The sequence below is a fragment of the Schistocerca americana genome, chromosome X, assembly GCF_021461395.2.
Source record: "Schistocerca americana isolate TAMUIC-IGC-003095 chromosome X, iqSchAmer2.1, whole genome shotgun sequence".
Lineage (NCBI taxonomy): Eukaryota > Metazoa > Arthropoda > Insecta > Orthoptera > Acrididae > Schistocerca > Schistocerca americana.
Window position 1 is genome coordinate 1,011,237,181 of NC_060130.1, and position 18,507 is coordinate 1,011,255,687.

Below are 18,507 nucleotides of genomic sequence, written 5' to 3' on the forward strand. Positions count from 1 at the left end.
ACAGAAGAGGCCTATCTAGAAAAAATGTAATGGAATGCCAAGTATGTAACATTATGAAAAGACAATGATATCTGTACTGTGCTCAAAGTATTGTGAAGTGAATATTCGCCTCACTTATTCTGTGAGGTGTATTAAGAAGTGAAGAAAAGCAACCCAGATATTCTGTGCTCTGGGTGGATTTCTTACCACCACTTGTCAAATTTGAGAGGTATTATAATCAGCTGCATAGTGCCCTAATTGAAATCAGTGAAGCATCTATACAGAGAAAATTCCTCTATGGAATGGAAGGAGTGGCCAACGAGAAACTTTCTCAGTTTGTTATCAAATTTTACTTTGCTGTTTGTCAGACATTTTATATCACTGGGTAAGTGATCAAAAATTTTTGGAGCAGCATTGTGCACCCCTTTTTGTGCTAAAAACAACCTTAACGTGGTGTACTGAATGTCATTTTTCCTTCTGGTATTGTAATTATGTACCTCATTGTGCCTTAGAACTGTAGTGTATTATTTAGAACAAACTTCATGAGAGAATAAATATACTGTGAAACAGTACTGTAAATATTTGTCAATCTATTGATATTGTTGGTGCATTTTACAATTCCTGGCAGGAGAGAGGCATTGTATTGGTATTGGTAGGATGGATGCCATAATGTTTTAATGATGGAGTAACAAGCAGATTAAAAACCAGGAGCAGACTAGGCATTAAAACTAGGGACAATATGAAAGATTGGCTTCTACATAAGGCCAGGCAACCTGCTGCTGTAGGTGAAAAAGCTGCTGAAAACCAACAAAGGAGCCAGAATAATGAAGAAAAGAGAGAAAACTGAAGATGATGAAAAGGATACACAGAATCAAGTAGATTATGGAGCTGGAGTGTTCTGACATGTTATTACTGAGAAGAAAAGCAATGCAAACCTTTAGTTTCAGTTTCCTGTAATCAATGTTTTTGCATACTTAGGTATCATTATCTCATCTAATATTTACAAAAAGCATGAATAATAATGCAGTGTGTGCCCACATAATGAACCAGATAATTTAATAATGTATTAAATATTTTAAGCTGGAGCATCTCATACGTCCTTACATTATTAGGAGAAAAAAATTAGTTTCTAATTTTTTTTAAATACACAAAACAAGAAATTAGTAGTAAATGTTCCTGCTTTATTGTTTAATGAGTTAATAATTAAAAGACTAAAATTTGTTCTGACCTTTTATTTTGAATCGTGAGGAAGCACAGTGTATCCAAAATAAAAATTACAAAGAATTCAGAATAACAACAATATTACGAAAAGGACTCACCATATAGAGGAGACACTGAGTTGCAGACAGGTACAACAGGCAGACTGCTACATATTTAAGCTTTTGGCCATAAGCCCTGCTTCAAAAACAGAAAACACACACACATTCACACAGCTTACACACGCACGACCATCATGCAGCCGCTGTGGCCAGACTGCAGAGAGCAACTGTGTCAGACAGTAGCAGCAATCTCTGTACGTGGTGGGGTTAAGGAAGTGGCATTGAACAGGGACCGATAGCAGAGTACGTGTGTGGGAACGTATAGTGCTACTTGTGTGAGCATGCAGGGATGTGGTGGAAACAGGGTAGGGCAGGTAGTGCAGTCAGGAGGTTGGGGGCGGGGGGCAGAGAGAAAAAGAGAAATACCCAGAAGGGGAAAAAGACTGGTGGGTGCAATGCTTGAATAAAAGGCTGTGTAGTGCCAAGTGGGATGAGGCAATTCTATAGGCAGGTGGAGGACAGCGACTAGCGAAGGTTGAGGCAAGGGAGTTTAGGAAATGCAAGATGTATTGCAGGGAGAGTTCTCACCTGCTCAATTCAGAAAAGCTAGTGTTTGTATGAAGGATTAAGATAGGCTGACGAATGCTACTGTGGAAGGGGTGGGAAGGATACTGGGTAGGATATTCCTCATTTCAGGACACAATGAAAGGTAATCACAACCCTGACAGAGAATGTGATTCAGTCGCTCCAGACCTGGGTGGTACTGAGTGATGAGTGGATTGTTCCTTTGTGGCTGGACGGAAGGTATGTTGGAGATGGGAGGCGGTAGGTGGTAGGTGACTGGGGTCACATGACATGGGAGATCTGTTTCTGTACAAGTTTGGGATGGTAATTTTGGCCTGTGAAGTCCTCAGTGAGAGCCTCGGTTTATTTGGAGAAGCACTGTTCGTCACTGCAGATGTGATGAACACGGTGGCTAGGTCATATGGAAGGGACTTCTTAGTATGGAATGGGTGGTAGCTGTCAAAGTGGAGGTATTGCTCGGGGTTGGTGGGTTTGATGAGGACAGAGATACTGATGTAGCCATCCTTGAGGTGGAGGTCAACATTGAGGAAGGTGACTCGTTGGGTTGAGGAGGACCAGTTAAAGTAATGGAGGCGAAGATGTTGAGTTTTGGAGGAATGTTGATGGGGTGTCTTCACCCTCAGTTCAGAACACACAGATATCAGTGAATCTGAACCAGGTGAGGGGTTTGGCATTCTGGGTGGTTAGGAAGAATTCCTCTAGATGGCCCATAATAGGTTGACATAGGATGGGGTCATGTGGGCACCCATTTCTGTACCATGGATTTGTTTGTACTCAAATCCTTCAAAGGAGAAGTAATTGTGGGTGAGGATATAGTTGGTCATGGTGACCAGGAAGGACAGTGTAGGTTTGGAGTCAATTGGGTACTGGAAAGTATTCAATAGCAGCAAGGCACTGGGCATCGGGGATGTTACTGTAGAGGGAGATGGCACCAGCTGCACCTAGCAGACATATCCTGTCCCCACTATGTTCATGCATGCTCACACAAGCAGCACAATACCTTCCCTCACCCCTATCCTGCTTCCATCCCCTCCCCACCCCATGTCCTCTCCTTACCTCCACTACCTACATCAGAATGCTGCTATCATCAAGTGCAGTTACTATGTGTGTGTGTGTGTGTGTGTGTGTGTGTGTGTGTGTGTGTGTGTGTGTATTTTCTATTTCAGAAGAAGGCCTTTTGGCCCAAAGCTTAAAATTTATAGCAGTCTGCCCCTCTGCAATGCACCGTCTCTCTATATGGTGAGTAGCAATCTATCCTTTTCATAATATTGTTGTTATTCCATCCCAAGACCCTACATAATTCAGAGTGTAAGACAAAAATCAATTTTCACTTCATTATGGACTCCACAATATTTAAATTTTTGTCATATCGAAGACAATATACTAATTATTTGGTTAGAGTCTCCTGTCAGTATCTACTGAAGTCTTTGTGTTGCTATATTTTAAAATAAAAGCAAAAAAATAAAGACCACGATGCCCAGATCCCCTTAAGCAATGTCTTAAAAAAGTGAAAACCGATACGAGACTAACCACATTTGTACATTTGAATACACCTGTCTGCATTGATTTCTTACTTCCTATTTACTCCCAAGGTAAGTAAATGCATCTCTTTTGACACAAATATTATTAGCATTGAAATTTTGCTAAGACTTTGGGAAAAACTAGTTAAATACTTCAAGTATTTGAACAAAGAGATGATCTACGTACCCATCATATCAGAAATGATCTGCCACGAAGCTTAAAATTCTGCCATCACCTGTAAATTAGAAGAACTTTATCAAACAAAGTTTGAAGTAAATTTTTTATAAAAATACTACTCAACTGGAAACAAAGAAAGCTGCTGCATTTCAAATAATCATAAAACTAGCAAACATTCCAACAAATAAATGATGACTCTAATTTTAGCAAGCAAAGACTGTACGCAAGGGTCACATAGACTGTAAAATCTGGTTCCTACATTTTCCAGGAGGTTCAGATGTGGGCAACAACCTTACATGTGAGAAATTTATCTAGGAAGAACCTCATCAAATATGTTCGATAAACAATTACATATACAATGAAGACCCAAAACATTACGAACACCTCTTCAATAGTGTGACGATTAATCTATGGAACGCTATGCAGCAGCTATTAAGTGTGGCACGGATTCGGAAAGTCCTAGGTAGATTTTGAGAAGTATGTGGCACCAAAGGTCTACGAACAGGTCGTGCAGTTCCTGTAAATTACACTCCAGTGGTTTGTGGGCACAGAGCTGGTGCCCGATAGCATCTGGGACGTGTTTCATTAGGTGAATTTGGCAGCCAAGAAATCGACGCGATTTAACATGCATTCTCCTCAAATCAATGTATGCCGGTTCTGGCCGTGTGACAGGGAGAGCTGTTATGCTGGAAGATGCTATCATAGTTAGGGAAGATATCAAACACAATGGGATGCAGGTGGTCTACAATATGTTCATGTAGTCGACGGTGCCTTCAACATCCCACATAATGTAAAGCTCTCCCCCCTTCCCACTGGCCTCCATCAGTGCACGTTTCAAGCAGACTCTCGCCTGGATGACAGAGTATATGGACATAACTACTGACATAGTGTAGCAAGAACTGTAATGACCAAGTGACACGTGTCCATCGATACACAGTACTATCTCGATGATCTCTCGCCCATTGCAATTGTAACTGACGTCGTCATCGGGTCGATGTGGGAAAATGTATATTTCATCTGCTACAGAATCCCAAGTTCAATAATGAACACTGTGCTCACAAATACATGTGCTGGAAACAGCAGTGTACTCTATCACCAGATTTGCCACAAATTGCCAACTATCCTTCAGATTTCAACTTTTTTGATGAGGCACGGACATTTAACACCTCGTTGTCTATTCCCGGTTCCACTGCCCTTCGACTGCTTTCCGTAGATAGTAGCAATGAATTGCTTCACTATTTCTGAGATGCTCGTTCCCAGCTGTGAGGTCACGACAATCTGTCCTTTGTCGAAGTCACTTATGTCACTGGATTTTCCCACTTGCAGCTAGTATTGTTGCTAGAATGATTTCCCATTCATCTCTGCTCAGCTAATATACTTATTTACTGTGTCATATGCTTGCACTTCCACCAGACTGCATTTAATGTCTTGGCGCACAGTAGTTGTAATGTTTTGGCTCATCAGTGTACTCGACTCTTGTATACAGTATCTTCACTCTCAGTGTCTATAACTTTCTTAATTAGAGATCACAAAGTAAATACAGGATGCCCTACTGATCACTAAAATGAAAGGCAGGATAAAACCGTATAGAAATAGACACAACACCAACTGTTCACACAAACATAACCACACTGATTGGCTGCAAAGCACTAATGATTACAAGTTACTATTTCCCAATTCACTATTCAAGTAGCTCATAAAAGTGTGTCCCATTCACTGTTCCAACACAGCATGCTTGTGTTACACAAATATATGCCTATTCCTCCCCCTCACATACTGTAAATGCATTTTTAGACCACTGTGTCCAATTATTTACACAGAAGTTAACAAAGTCACGGGACAGTGATATGTACATATACAGATAGCGGCAGTATCACATACACGAGGTATTAAATGGGAGTACATTCACAGAGCTGTCATTTGTATTCAGGTGAGTCACGTGAAAAGGTTTCTGACCCGATTGTGGCTGCACGATGGGAATTAACAGTCTTTGAATGCGGAATGGCAGTTCGAGCTAGATGCACAAGATATCCCATTTTTAAAATCATTTGGGAATTCGATATTCCAAGTCTCAATGTCAAGAATGTACAGAGAATACCAAATTTTAGGCATTATCTCTCACCACGGACAACACAGTGGCTGGCGGCCTTCACTTAATGATCAAGAGAAGCAGCGATTGCATAGAGTTGTCAGTGGTAACAGACAAGCAACAGTGCGTGAAATAACTCCAAAGATCAATGTGGGGCACGCAATGAATGTATCCGTTAGGACAGTGCAGCAGACGACTGACACAAATGCCTGCAGTGCCTCTCCTGGGTTCGTGCCCATATCGGTTGGACCCTAGATGACGAAAATTGTGGCCTGGTCAGACAAGTCCAAATTTCAGTTGGTAAGAGCTGATGGTAGGATTCAAGTGTGGTGCAGATCCCATAGAGCCATAGCTCCAACTTATCAACAAGGCACTGTGAAATCTGGTGATAGCTCCGTAATGGTGTGGGCTATGTTCACATAAAATGGACTGGGTCCTCTGGTAGAACTGAATTTATCATTAACTGGAAATGGTTGTGTTCAGCTACCTGGAAACCATTTGCAGCCATTCATGGACTTCATGTTCCCAAACAATGATGGAATTTTTAATGATGACAATGCATCATGTCACCAGACCACAATTGTTCGTGATTGGTTTGAAAACATACTGAACAATTCAAGGGAATTATTTGGACACCCATCAAACATTTATGGGACATAATCGAGAGGTCAGTTCACGCTCAAAATCCTTCACTGGCAACACTTTCGAAATTATGGATGGCTATAGAGGCAACGTGCCTCAATATTTCTGCCGGGGACTTCCGAGGACTTGTTGACCCCCCACCATATCGAGTTGCTGCACTATGTCAGGATCTGACACATTACTAGGAGGTATTCCATGACTTCTGTCACCTCATAGCATATTACAAATACCTTTGGTGCATATGAAGAACTGGAATCTTTACAAAAACCAATGGCACAACAACAGGACAGTTACATTAAACCACAAGATGGGATCTGCTAGCTATCCACAGAAATATGTGCACAGATGCAGATATTTGCAGTATTACACACCTTTGGGATAAAACTTTAAGAACAGTGTAAATATTATAACATTACATGTGGTCCACATATTTATATGCATGAAGCGGCAAAGAAAGTAAACGTCAGCTGACAAATTTCGTACTGTAGGTTCAGAAAACATCTGCTCCTGTCCTTAATTTTTAGCTACAATCCCTTTATCTGAAACTTTTGATTTATGTTTCAAAGACATTTTCATGAAATCTATGGTGCATGTTCCCAAAAATGTGTCAGGCCACTACAATAGCTAACTGCTAGGATTAATTTGTGCTATCCTCAATTACTGCTTTATAATTCTGTAGTGACCAAATAAAGCATGCAGCAATATTAATATTATTGGGAGTGTGTGTCAATGAAATTAGAAATACAGACAACATTTCATTCCATCTGAAGCAATGTGAGTACATATTGCATGGGTAGCCAAGATTTTTGCCCGTGGGCCATTCCCAAGCCGGAATGCCAAAGCACTCGGCTTCACTGCACATTTTATCTCCTGCCACACCATGCTGTCTGAGCCCAAGGGGGGGGGGGGGGGGGAGAGGGGGGAAAACTGCAGCAAATACTCTGCATTTAAATAGCAGTGCTGTCACACCGCATATGACTTGTTTTATATTCCACATTTTTCAACATCATAGATCACAAACAAAACAAATTTTCAGTGTTACTTAATTATTTTTGGCACGATGAAGACATAATATAATTTTTGTCTGGTATGAACTGCCAGCATATGGACAGACACAACAATTTCACACTTTTTTCACACAAATATGTCAATCAAAATATTGTAGCACTTTTGCAGCCTCATTATAGAGACCTGGAAACTCTACATGAAGTAGACATCCTGGACAGTTTTAATGTAAAAAGATTTGTCATTAAAACTGAAATTACCTTGCTGGTCAATTAAATACACCCACAAACGCAAATGAGCATTTTCAATTGAAACAGCAAACAATCTTAAAAACAGCTAGAAAAGAGATGTAAGGTTAAGACACAAAGGAATTACAGACATTGGCTGCAAGCAGGGACTGACTGAAAACAATGGGGAAAGCTGAAAATTTGTGCCAGGCTGGGATTGACAGTGTCCTCAAAACCTATATAAAACTATCCTTGCAATTCTTTTGTATAGTTTCAAATGGGAATAAGGGACATGCTGATTTTGATAGCATTTCACTTATCCATGCAGACCTCTGACCATAAGAAATGCTAATTGGAATGGAGCAAGCACTAGACATTACATCAATATACATTAGTTTCAAAACAGCTGTCAAAAGAAGGCGATAAAATTATATATAAAAACAAAGATGAGGTGACTTACCGAACAAAAGCGCTGGTAGGTCAATAGATACACAAACAAACACAAACATACACACAAAATTCAAGCTTTCGCAACAAACTGTTGCCTCATCAGGAAAGAGGGAAGGAGAGGGGAAGACGAAAGGAAGTGGGTTTTAAAGGAGAGGGTAAGGAGTCATTCCAATCCCGGGAGTGGAAAGACTTACCTTAGGGGGGAAAAAAGGACAGGTATACACTCGCACACACGCACATATCCATCCACACATACAGACACAAGCAGACATATTTGGTCTTTAAATATGTCTGCTTGTGTCTGTATGTGTGGATGGATATGTGTGTGTGTGTGCGCGAGTGTATACCTGTCCTTTTTTCCCCCTAAGGTAAGTCTTTCCGCTCCCGGGATTGGAATGACTCCTTACCCTCTCCTTTAAAACCCACTTCCTTTCGTCTTCCCCTCTCCTTCCCTCTTTCCTGATGAGGCAACAGTTTGTTGCGAAAGCTTGAATTTTGTGTGTATGTTTGTGTTTGTTTGTGTGTCTATCGACCTACCAGCGCTTTTGTTCGGTAAGTCACCTCATCTTTGTTTTTATACATAATTTTTCCCACGTGGAATGTTTCCTTACATTATATTGAAGGCGATAAAATGTTACACTAAAATTATCAGACACTAGACCATTGCAGACATTTCAAAAGAAAATGGAAAAGTGTATAATTTGTGTCATGTTGTCAGTGATCTATACAGTGTTGGTGGGAAAGGGACTGAACTGGTAAATGTAGCAACTTGTTGCTATCTGTTGTTGACAACATGTCATGAAACTATGCAATTGGGTTGTAGTCACTTGGTGGTGACTTAATGACTGACCAGGAAGATACTGCACTTCTCTCACCACTAACTGTGCTACTGGCAGACTGGATAAATCTCTTCCGCTTAGGAATTGCTGTCACTTGTAGAATGGGCTGCCCTGAGCAGAGCCAGTTATCACACATCCACTGTATACCTTCCAAGGCAGATGCGAATATGTCTGAAGTAATGGGACTGATTATGTTCAAGTCTAGAATAGAAATGGCTGCAACACATTGCTTGACTAATACTGAGATACATAAAATTCAACAGCATCTAGGTGACCTACTTCCATCAGAGACGAGGCAGTTTAAGCCTCTGGGCCTCTTCAGATGTTGGGAGAGCTGAGGCTGAGGCAGTACGTTTGACACCCCTCGTGCTGTGAAAAGTATTCTAGCCAGTGATAGCGGAAACAATTAAATTGACATTGTTGTACATTTATTGACAGCATATTACACTTGTAACAGGCTATTCAGTACGATAGACAGTTGACAGCTTCATCTGTTTGACATTTTCACATGATAGTTGACTTAAGAAGTGCAAGTAAGCACTCATTTAATGAGCTGAAAATAACTATTACATAAACACAAGCTTAGTGTAGTTGTCTTCACCATCTCACATAAAGGAGATTGACAGAAAATGCTGGGGAGTATATTTTGTCTGCAAAATGAAAAGTGAGCAGTGCTTGTGGTGGGTGGGAATTTGCCTTTCCCGGAAGAATTCTACAGCTGATGTACCAGATGACTAAGAATCACTTTTCCCTCTAGCAGGGTGTAGAACTTTGCATAGATTTGGTCCATAAGAGTTTCTTGCATTAGTATCATTAGTAACTCATACTGGGCATTGCATGTAGCGTTAATGCACTTAATGGAAATGAAACACCCCCGAACATGCCCATGCATTGCGTTGCCACTGATTCGTAAGGTGTGCTACAGAGAGTAGGTGTAACTTCGTGAAACATCGTGTAGTTGTTTCTTGTGATGTTGTGGTGTAGACAGAGTGGGGAATCACTTCCTTGCTCTTCTGTCTGCAGACCTATGAAGGATGGAGTTGAATGACCACAATCTGGCAGCCTGCCCTCCCTTGTGCTTCTACTCTCCTATCCCTCTACCCTGTTATGTCCTCAGAACACAATTTTTTCCCTTAATACAGTCTACTGCATTTAGATGTGGTACACATGTTTAATATTTGTTCTTAACTCACTTGATTTAATAGCAAACATTAATTTTATACCATTAAAGCACTATTTTTAATAATATGTATTTTTCCATCCTCTGCAACACGGAAACTATTAGTTCTAGAGAAAAAATGTATAGGACTTTTTGTTGTAGAAAATTTAATGTAGTTTAAACACTTGTCCCCTCCTCCCTCCCCACCTTTCAATGCTCACACCCCACCACTCAGTGTTTTTAGTATGTTGTTCATGACACTCCCTCCTACCACTGTACAAAAAATTGTGACTACATGACTTTTTTCCCCTTATTCATCCTTTTTTGGTATTCCTTCACTGGGTCTTTAGGAAATGGAATACTTGTCATTTCTGTAAAACACGGAAGTTACCGAGGTATACATTTTGCCATGAAGAAAGATTTTTGCACATGTGTAAGCATCATGAAATGCCAACTGAGCCACATACAGCAGGTCCATTTTAGCTGTACGGAAAATACAATGGGTCCATACGTTAACCAGCAGCATGTGTGATTCCAAAGTCTAAGGTCAGTCTGTTGATTTGGGGGAGGGGACCAAACAGCTGTCCCATCAGATTAGGGAAGGATGGGGAAGGAAGTCAGCCATGCACTTTCACAGGAACCATCCCAGCATTTCCTGAAGCGATTTAGGGAAACCACAGAAAACCTAAATCAGGATGGCTGGATGTGGATTTGAACCATCATCGTCCCTAATATGAGTACAGTGTGCTAATCACTGTACCACCTCACTCGGTCCAAAGTCTAACAGAAAGTGCACATCTATATGCTGCCACTCACTATAAGAATTATTTAAACTAAAACAGATTAGTTATTTCCCTGTAAAATCTTTAAAAAATACTTTGTACATAATCTGTAATTAATATACGGAAAGGAGTTGGGCGTAGAACACTATGACACTGATGCTCAGAAACTGTGCCGAGAAGTAGCAGTACAACGTGTCTGTTATCATCTAAAATTGTCTGGTGTACTTGTTGTCATTCCACTGAGTCTTAAAAATAGCTACAGTGGTGATGGATTCTATATCTATAGCCACTAATGTGCAAAAGCAATTATATTGCTTTAATTCAAATGGGAAAATTATGAATGAACAGTAAGAATATTGTGTTCCTTTAAGTTTCCCTTGGCATAATAACTGCTTACAAGGTTCTCGGGTATAGCAGCAAATGTTATTGTAGAAACTACACAATATATTAAAGAGGCAACTGTTCATCCTCAGGTGCTACAGCAGCTGTCTATTGCTGAAGATGAAAAGCATCTGCTTAATTGAAATAATATGTAGTTTCTACAACAACATGTTATGATATGCCCAAGAACTTTAAAAGCAACAAGAATACCTATGCAACATGAAGGCAAAACCTCAACAAACTAACCAACTTTAGTCAGTACACTAAACTCTCTTCCACTGAAGTGAGGTATCACTCAGTTATAAATTCTTGACATAGTAGTTTATCCAAATTCATTATTCCACTATCATTGCTCATTGTTATATGAAAATAGTTAACAGCATACTACTGAAATACTTTCAATAAAATCAAAGTTTTTTACTCATCAGCAGTAACTTTAACTGCTTACCTTTTGCTGCATTACACAACCATAGCATAATTCACTTCAAAATTGTCTTTCTATTGGGTGGAATAACCGTTACAACTCATTGTACTACTGAGTCATACTGAACTTCTCGATTTCTAATCAACATGTATTCTCTGGCTGAATGTGATTATAATATGAAAGTGTTGATATGAATCAGACTGTACAAATGTTTCTATGTTGGCTTATGCAGGTTCAGTTCCTGCTTGTTATTGTTGAACAGTTCGGTTGAGAAGTACTTCCAGCTCAAATTTATAGTTACTAGGAAGTTTTTAAAGTAAAAAGTGATATTTTTTTGGCTGCAGTTAGTTATGTGTAACTCAAATTTTATAAGTTTTTGGGAACACTATTAAACTAATAAGCACATCTATGATCTATGCTGCTTTTGAAGCATGTGATTCTGTTGTTGCAAATATCTTGTTTAGCAATGATGGTCTGATGAATAAGCTCACAAGAAGGATAAATAGAGGTGGGAAGTGGAAACATGCAACAGGAGGAACAGGCTTACAGCTACATCTGTAGCTGTGGTGAATGTGAAAAAATGAGTTTGACTTGTGACTTCAGTTAGTAACTCAAGAGCCTCAAGCAGATGCAAGTGTAGACAGGGAACGACAAATTTTCAGCAGCAAATTAAAAACTAAAAATGTAGAGAAGGCAGTAAGGAGAAAGTAAGTTTTGTTTTTAGGTAGTTCTCATGTTACAAATGTCAGCCAACTTTTCCAGGATGAACCTGAATCTGAATACCAGGTCACAATTTTTTTTAACCTAGTGCTGGTCTGGAGCAGGTGACATGAGGATTTAGGGCCACTTTGCACAGGCTTCACCAAGGAAGACATCATGATTATAGCAGATGGGCCAGGTAACTGCTTTGACATAGAGGTCCTGGGTACAGTATACAGCGTGACCTGGTAAAGATTGCATCAGCATCAAGACATACCAATATTGACTTTGTATCTGTTCTCAGGCACTATCACCAACCTCATCCGCAACAGAAGTAGAATTTAATAACAAATGATTTGTAATAGCAAGTGTATATTGAGCACCTGCAGGTAATTTTAATCTGTTCATAAATCACCTTGAAAATCAACTGGTCAAAGAAACAGTGGTTGCTGGTGACTTTAATGTAGATTTTCTTAAAAACTCTTTCAGGTAGAATCTAATACAGTCAGTAACACTATAATTTGAGTTAATTCCTACTGAAAACTTCCCAACTAGGGTAACTACTTGCAAATTCGCTTCTCGGGTTTGCCGACGGATCGTATTGTGTAACTCGCACAATATTTCATTGATGGAACTGCTAGACATCATCAGGTGGTGGTAGCTGCTGCTGTCACTGCTGCAAGGTGTGACTGCGGCAGCGACAGCAGCGGCTACCATCAACTGACAACGTCGAGCAGTTGCATCAATGAAATACTGTGCGAGCTACACGACACGATCCGGCGGCAAATCCGAGAAGTGCATTTGCAACAGATCCGTCGGGAAAGAATGAAAAGTCACAGGGTAACTACTTGCTGACAAACAGCCACATACCTTTATAGAGAGGTCTAATGAATGAAGTTATATAACAAAATCACACCATAACATGCAGTTCCTTTTGTTAATTGTTAATACTGAACAGGATATAAAATATATTAAATCTGAATTCAAGAGGCTGTTCGGTAAGCAAAAAATTGATTATTTTATGACACTCCTCAGAGATATGAACTGGAGTGATGTATACAGTGCTAATGGCACGAATGAAGTATACAACACTTTCATTAAAAATTACATATCTTATTTGAACACTGTTTTCTCCCCAAAAAATAACCCAGATTAGACTAAAGTTTACAAAGAAACCATGGATTACTCAATGAATAAAGATATTGTGTAAAAGAAAAAGAAAACTGCATGTGTCAGTCAGAAACAGCTCTGATGTTGATGCTATAGCACATTACAAGACATACTGCAAAATATTTAAGATATTAATATGGACATCAAAACAAATGCATTACAAGAAAAAGATAATCATATTGGATAACAAAATAATGACAATATGGCATATAGTGAAGGAGGCGATTGGTGGAACCAGACATGAAAAGGGGCAAATAGCATCAAAGAGTAAATGATAGATTTGTAACGGATGTGTGCAATGCTGCAAAACTTTTAACAAACATTTCATAACTGTTACTGAAAAAATGGTGTTGTCAGGTTCAGTAGATGGTGTAATGGAGGACCTCAGACCATACAGTACACATAACTTGACTAACATAAATATGACCCTCACTACCCAAGCAGAAGTAATGCCCATCATAAAAAATTTAATATTAAAAAAATTCTAGTGGCCACGATAAAATATCAACGAAGTTTATTAAAGAGTGTGCTTCTGAGTTTGGTAACATATTAAGCTATCTGTTTAACCAGCTGTTTATCAGTGGGACATTTCCTGAGTGGTTGAAAGATGATGGAATTTTGCCTTTGTTCAAGAAAGGAGATAAATGAATGGTGTCAAATTTCTGTCCAATTTCACATTTTCCAGAATTCTCAAAACTTTTCGAAAAGGTAATATACAGTCAGCTTCTTAACCACCTGCCAACAAATAATATATTCATGAGGTTGCCCTCCATGGGGTTGAACTGTGTAAGCATTCACTTGAGCATGAACAACTGCAACAATTCCGCACTGCATTGATAATGAGCTGACACAGGTCAAAATCTGATCTGCGTTGTGACTATAAATGTCATATTAAAGCAACTTAATTCCACGGCTGATTGCTGCTCTATCTAACCCAAATAATAAATTGTCCAAGTCTCAGTTTGGATTTCTAAATAGTTCTGATACTGAGAAGGTTATCTAAACATACAGTGAAAATGTTCTTAATTCATTATACAATAAACTACAGGCTACTGGTGTGCTTTGTGATCTGTCAAATGCACATGACTGAGTAAATCACAATATCCTTTTCAGTAAATTAGAGTATTACAGTGTAACTGGAGATGTTGCAAAAGGGTTCAATTCCTATATGCCTGACAGAAAACAAAAGGTGTCATAAGGTAAGAGACATAAATGAAGCTACCATGCATCAACCAACTGGGAACTAATTAAATGTGCCATCCCACAGGTTCCATCTTGAGAGTCACTACTTTTTCCTGTGTATCTCAGTAACCTTTCATCAGCAACATTACCGGATGCCAAGTTCGCTTTGTTTGCAGATGCTACAAACATTGCAATAAATAGTAAATGAAGTGGAGTCTTAGAAAGATCAGTTAATGGAATTTTCATGGACATTAATAAATGGTCCCTAGCCAACTGTGTGTCACTAAAATTTGAAAGAAAAAAAAAAAAAAAAAACCCCACACTTAACGCAAATCAGAATTGGAAGAGGTTTCCCCACCAGTATGCGCCCAAAATATGATGACAGAGAGATTGAAGAAGTGGACAATGTTAAATTCTTGGGATTACAGCTTGACGACAAATTCAACTGGGAGGAGCACACTACAGAACAAATGTTGTCAGGCATGGGGGACATAAGAATAAAAAAGCTGACATACTGTGCTTACTTCCATTCCGTAATGTCATATGAGGGTGTTTTTTTTTGGGGGGGGGGGGGGGGGAGGGGGGAGGGGGTTACTCGTAAGCCAAGCTTAAGTTTTCTGGGTACAAAAACATGTAATAATTATTATTTGTGGTGTGAACTCCAGAACATCATGCAGAGGCCTGTTTAGGGAGCTAGGGAGGTTAACCACTGCTTCCCAATGTATTTATTCCTTAAACCAACAGCTCAATTAATGGAATCAGTTCTATAAATGTGAGTAATGGTCCAGAAAGGTGATCACTATTCAGGAATACACATTTTCAATGGCTTGTTAGCAGCCATAATAGTTTAACTATCAATAAAGTTCAGTTTAAGAGGAGCATAAAGGGCTTATTGGTGGCCAACTCTTCCTACTCCTCTGATGAATTACTCAGTACAAACAACTAATTTTTGTGTGTGTGTGTGTGTGTGTGTGTGCGTGTGTGTGTGTGCGTGTGTGTGTGTGTGTGTGTGTGCAAGCACATATTATTAATAATATAAAACAATGCAAATATTAGAACAATCTGACTTCTGTACACATTCAGTGCAGTAATGAGATCACCGTAATTAGGTGTTGTAAAATTATTCTTCTTTTCATGTCCATTACCTCATACACAAAAATATGTTTAAATTTTTTTTTCAACTCATTCTACATCCATGACGATCATTCCACTTGGGATCTTTGGAAGGCTCATTAGCATACTTGTATGTGTTTTTCATTGGAAATATATATTGTGTATTCTTGTTCTTCTGACACGTTCTACATTCTGGAGGATCTCCTCACTATGGATCAACTGGAACGAAAAGTACATGTAATCTAATCCATAATAATTTCAGGCTACATAAATTTTACTTAAACTGTGATATTTCATTTTCTTCTCTGAAGACTGAAAGTAGCATGAGGCACAGCTTTAACAGCTCATTGTAGGCCTATCAAGTTATTCTCATCAGAGAACAGTCAATACTAGTGAATCATATATTATATCACACTATTGTAAGTAGAATATGCATTAAAAGGGCTTAATTAATAATGAAATAACACTTGCTAAAACAAGTTCAATGTTGTTTCTTAAAAATAAAAGTAATTGTTCAGGTTGGAGTACATAGATAATAAGCTCAAACAAGCCACTGAAATTCATTCATGATATGACAAGGTCTTCATGCTCAGTAACTTAGACATTTACTATTTCCTCCTTTTGCACTAATGATTTGATTTCAAATGTAGATGTTAACAAAATTGTCACATCTGTCAATGATATAAACATTCAGGGGAGAAGGAAGGAGAGATACCCCAATGGCCAATAAATGATGCCTTACACCAAATGAACAGTTCTGCAAATAACTGCTTAAGCACTTTCCAAACAAAATTCCGCAATTATCACCATAATAGCTTTTATTTATCATGAATCTCTCGACCAGTGCAAAATCCCAAGCAATAGGAAGTAAGCACAAGTCACTCCTGTATATATATTTACTTATTTAGCGTGCGGCAACTATTATATATAACAAGGGTAAAATACACATAATTAGAGATGAATATCCTTAACATCGATTTGCTCCAGAATTTTTGAACACGTTCTCAGTTTGAATATAATTAATTTCAAACTGCCTATTAGCGGCTGTCTAGGATTCTTTGGCTGACGTTTGTCTGATGATTTTACTGACGTTTCGCCAGTACGAGGGGCTGGCATTGTCAAAGCTTCCCCCTATATTGTCGGTGATAAACTGGAGCTAAGCTCACAGCCACTGACTATATGTACCTGGCACACCAACGTCCGAGGGCTTCTCCATGGTCATTTCCAGAGCGGTTTTCCTCTTGCTATCTGTGATGGTCGTTCGCTGCAGTACGGGAAGCCAGGATCCATTTACCTTAAGGCTTTCTTCTTTCTTGTTGAAGCTATTCCTGTGTTTTTGTATTTCTACAGCATCTCTGAACAAACAGGTGTGATAGTGCTTCTCTACAGCCAGAACTCCCGTGTTGGCGAATTTTATTACATGGTCGGTCTCACTCAGCAAAATGACAGCCGCACTTAACATGGAAATACCTCCTATGAGCTTATGAGTTTTTAAACCCTACATTAATTTGGAAAAAAAACAAACCTCTCAGCTGTACTTGTTGGCAACTTGTAAGGTTATGGGGGGAGAGGAGGTGCAAGTGGGCTGCTTGACCCCCTACTGGAATCTGGAGTGTATACATTTTTATTTATTACAATATTCTCACACACTGCCACCAATGACTGTTTGTGAGTCTATTAAACAGTAGATTTTGCATTGAAAAGCCAGTGGGAAATACTGCTGTGGCTGTAATAATTACTGCATAAACTGGATTTGTGTTTTGTCATGCAGTTCATGAGATATTATGCCATTTCCTTGGCACTATCCTGCATATAAAGTGTACGGAAATCTGTACAGAGTAGAGCCAAAAGTGAGACCCAAATCTTCACTTTATCGCTCCATCTCAAAGCTCTTATTAAGGTGCAGAGAAGGTAGACCTTGGCACCCGTATACTGCCAAAAAATCCTAGCATATCATGAACATGACTGCAGTACAGCTGCTTGGCTTCCATCCCCAATTCCCTCTAGCAAACCCTCTTCTTGTTGTACAATGCAATTACAAAATTAGGTTACAATTTTTCAGTGGATGAATGATACCCATGATGACTTCCTGAGTCTCCATTCAGTTTTGCAAGACAAAAAAAAATAGTCATACTACTCTGTAGGTATTTACATCTATACCCCTTTTGACCCAAATGCATCGCATAATAAGAGGAGGGATCACTGAATCAAAATGTGGCATTAATATTCATATTAATTATACAATACGATGAAGTTAGTATACACCAATGAAATCTGCTAGAATCATTTCAAACTAATGGAGTTGTATCAGCATTGGGTTTGAGGGAAATGCTATTACATAACAAATTTATACATGATGAATACGAAACAGCACACAGAAATAATCAATTACAGAGCTGAGCAAAAATTGACAAACACAGTGTGCCTCAATGTTCTGACCAATATTATTTATTCTCTATGTAAATTATTTCTGTTGGGATTTGTTGGACAAAATGTTTGTTACGTCAGCAGTGAGTTTTTGTGTACAGATCTCTTTGCTTGTTACATGTATTCTCAAATGCCTATGCTACATGTTCTACGGTATATGTTCTGTGTTATGTGGCTTTGTGTAGTGCTGGGAACACATTAAAATTTTTAAAATATATGTCCCTAAATAGTGTTTCTCCGTCAACATTATTTCTCTGTGCAAATATATAGTCCAACACATTATGGGCCTAGGAAGACTGAATTAAATAAGTTTGACTAGCAAATGCCACAGACTGAGATGCTCATGGATCGAACGAATAACACAACTTGGAAGTTTGCAGTAGGAGCTTATCTACAG

At 39.0% G+C, this 18,507-nt stretch overlaps 1 protein-coding gene across 2 annotated transcripts in view; it reads right to left on the bottom strand.

Annotated features, from left to right (window-relative positions):
• The window catches only part of LOC124554806, a 185,420-nt gene that overhangs the window by 150,124 nt on the left and 16,789 nt on the right, over window positions 1-18,507 (bottom strand). The window contains exons 2-3 of one of the 2 annotated variants that reach the window (XM_047128463.1): window positions 15,716-15,902; window positions 3,531-3,579 (exon numbers count right to left, since the gene is read on the bottom strand). In XM_047128463.1, coding sequence (XP_046984419.1) covers window positions 3,531-3,537 — 7 coding nt within the window. In that variant the 5' untranslated portion in view covers window positions 3,538-3,579; window positions 15,716-15,902. The remainder of the gene's footprint in view (window positions 1-3,530; window positions 3,580-15,715; window positions 15,903-18,507) is intronic. The other variant, XM_047128462.1, reaches the window with a different exon arrangement.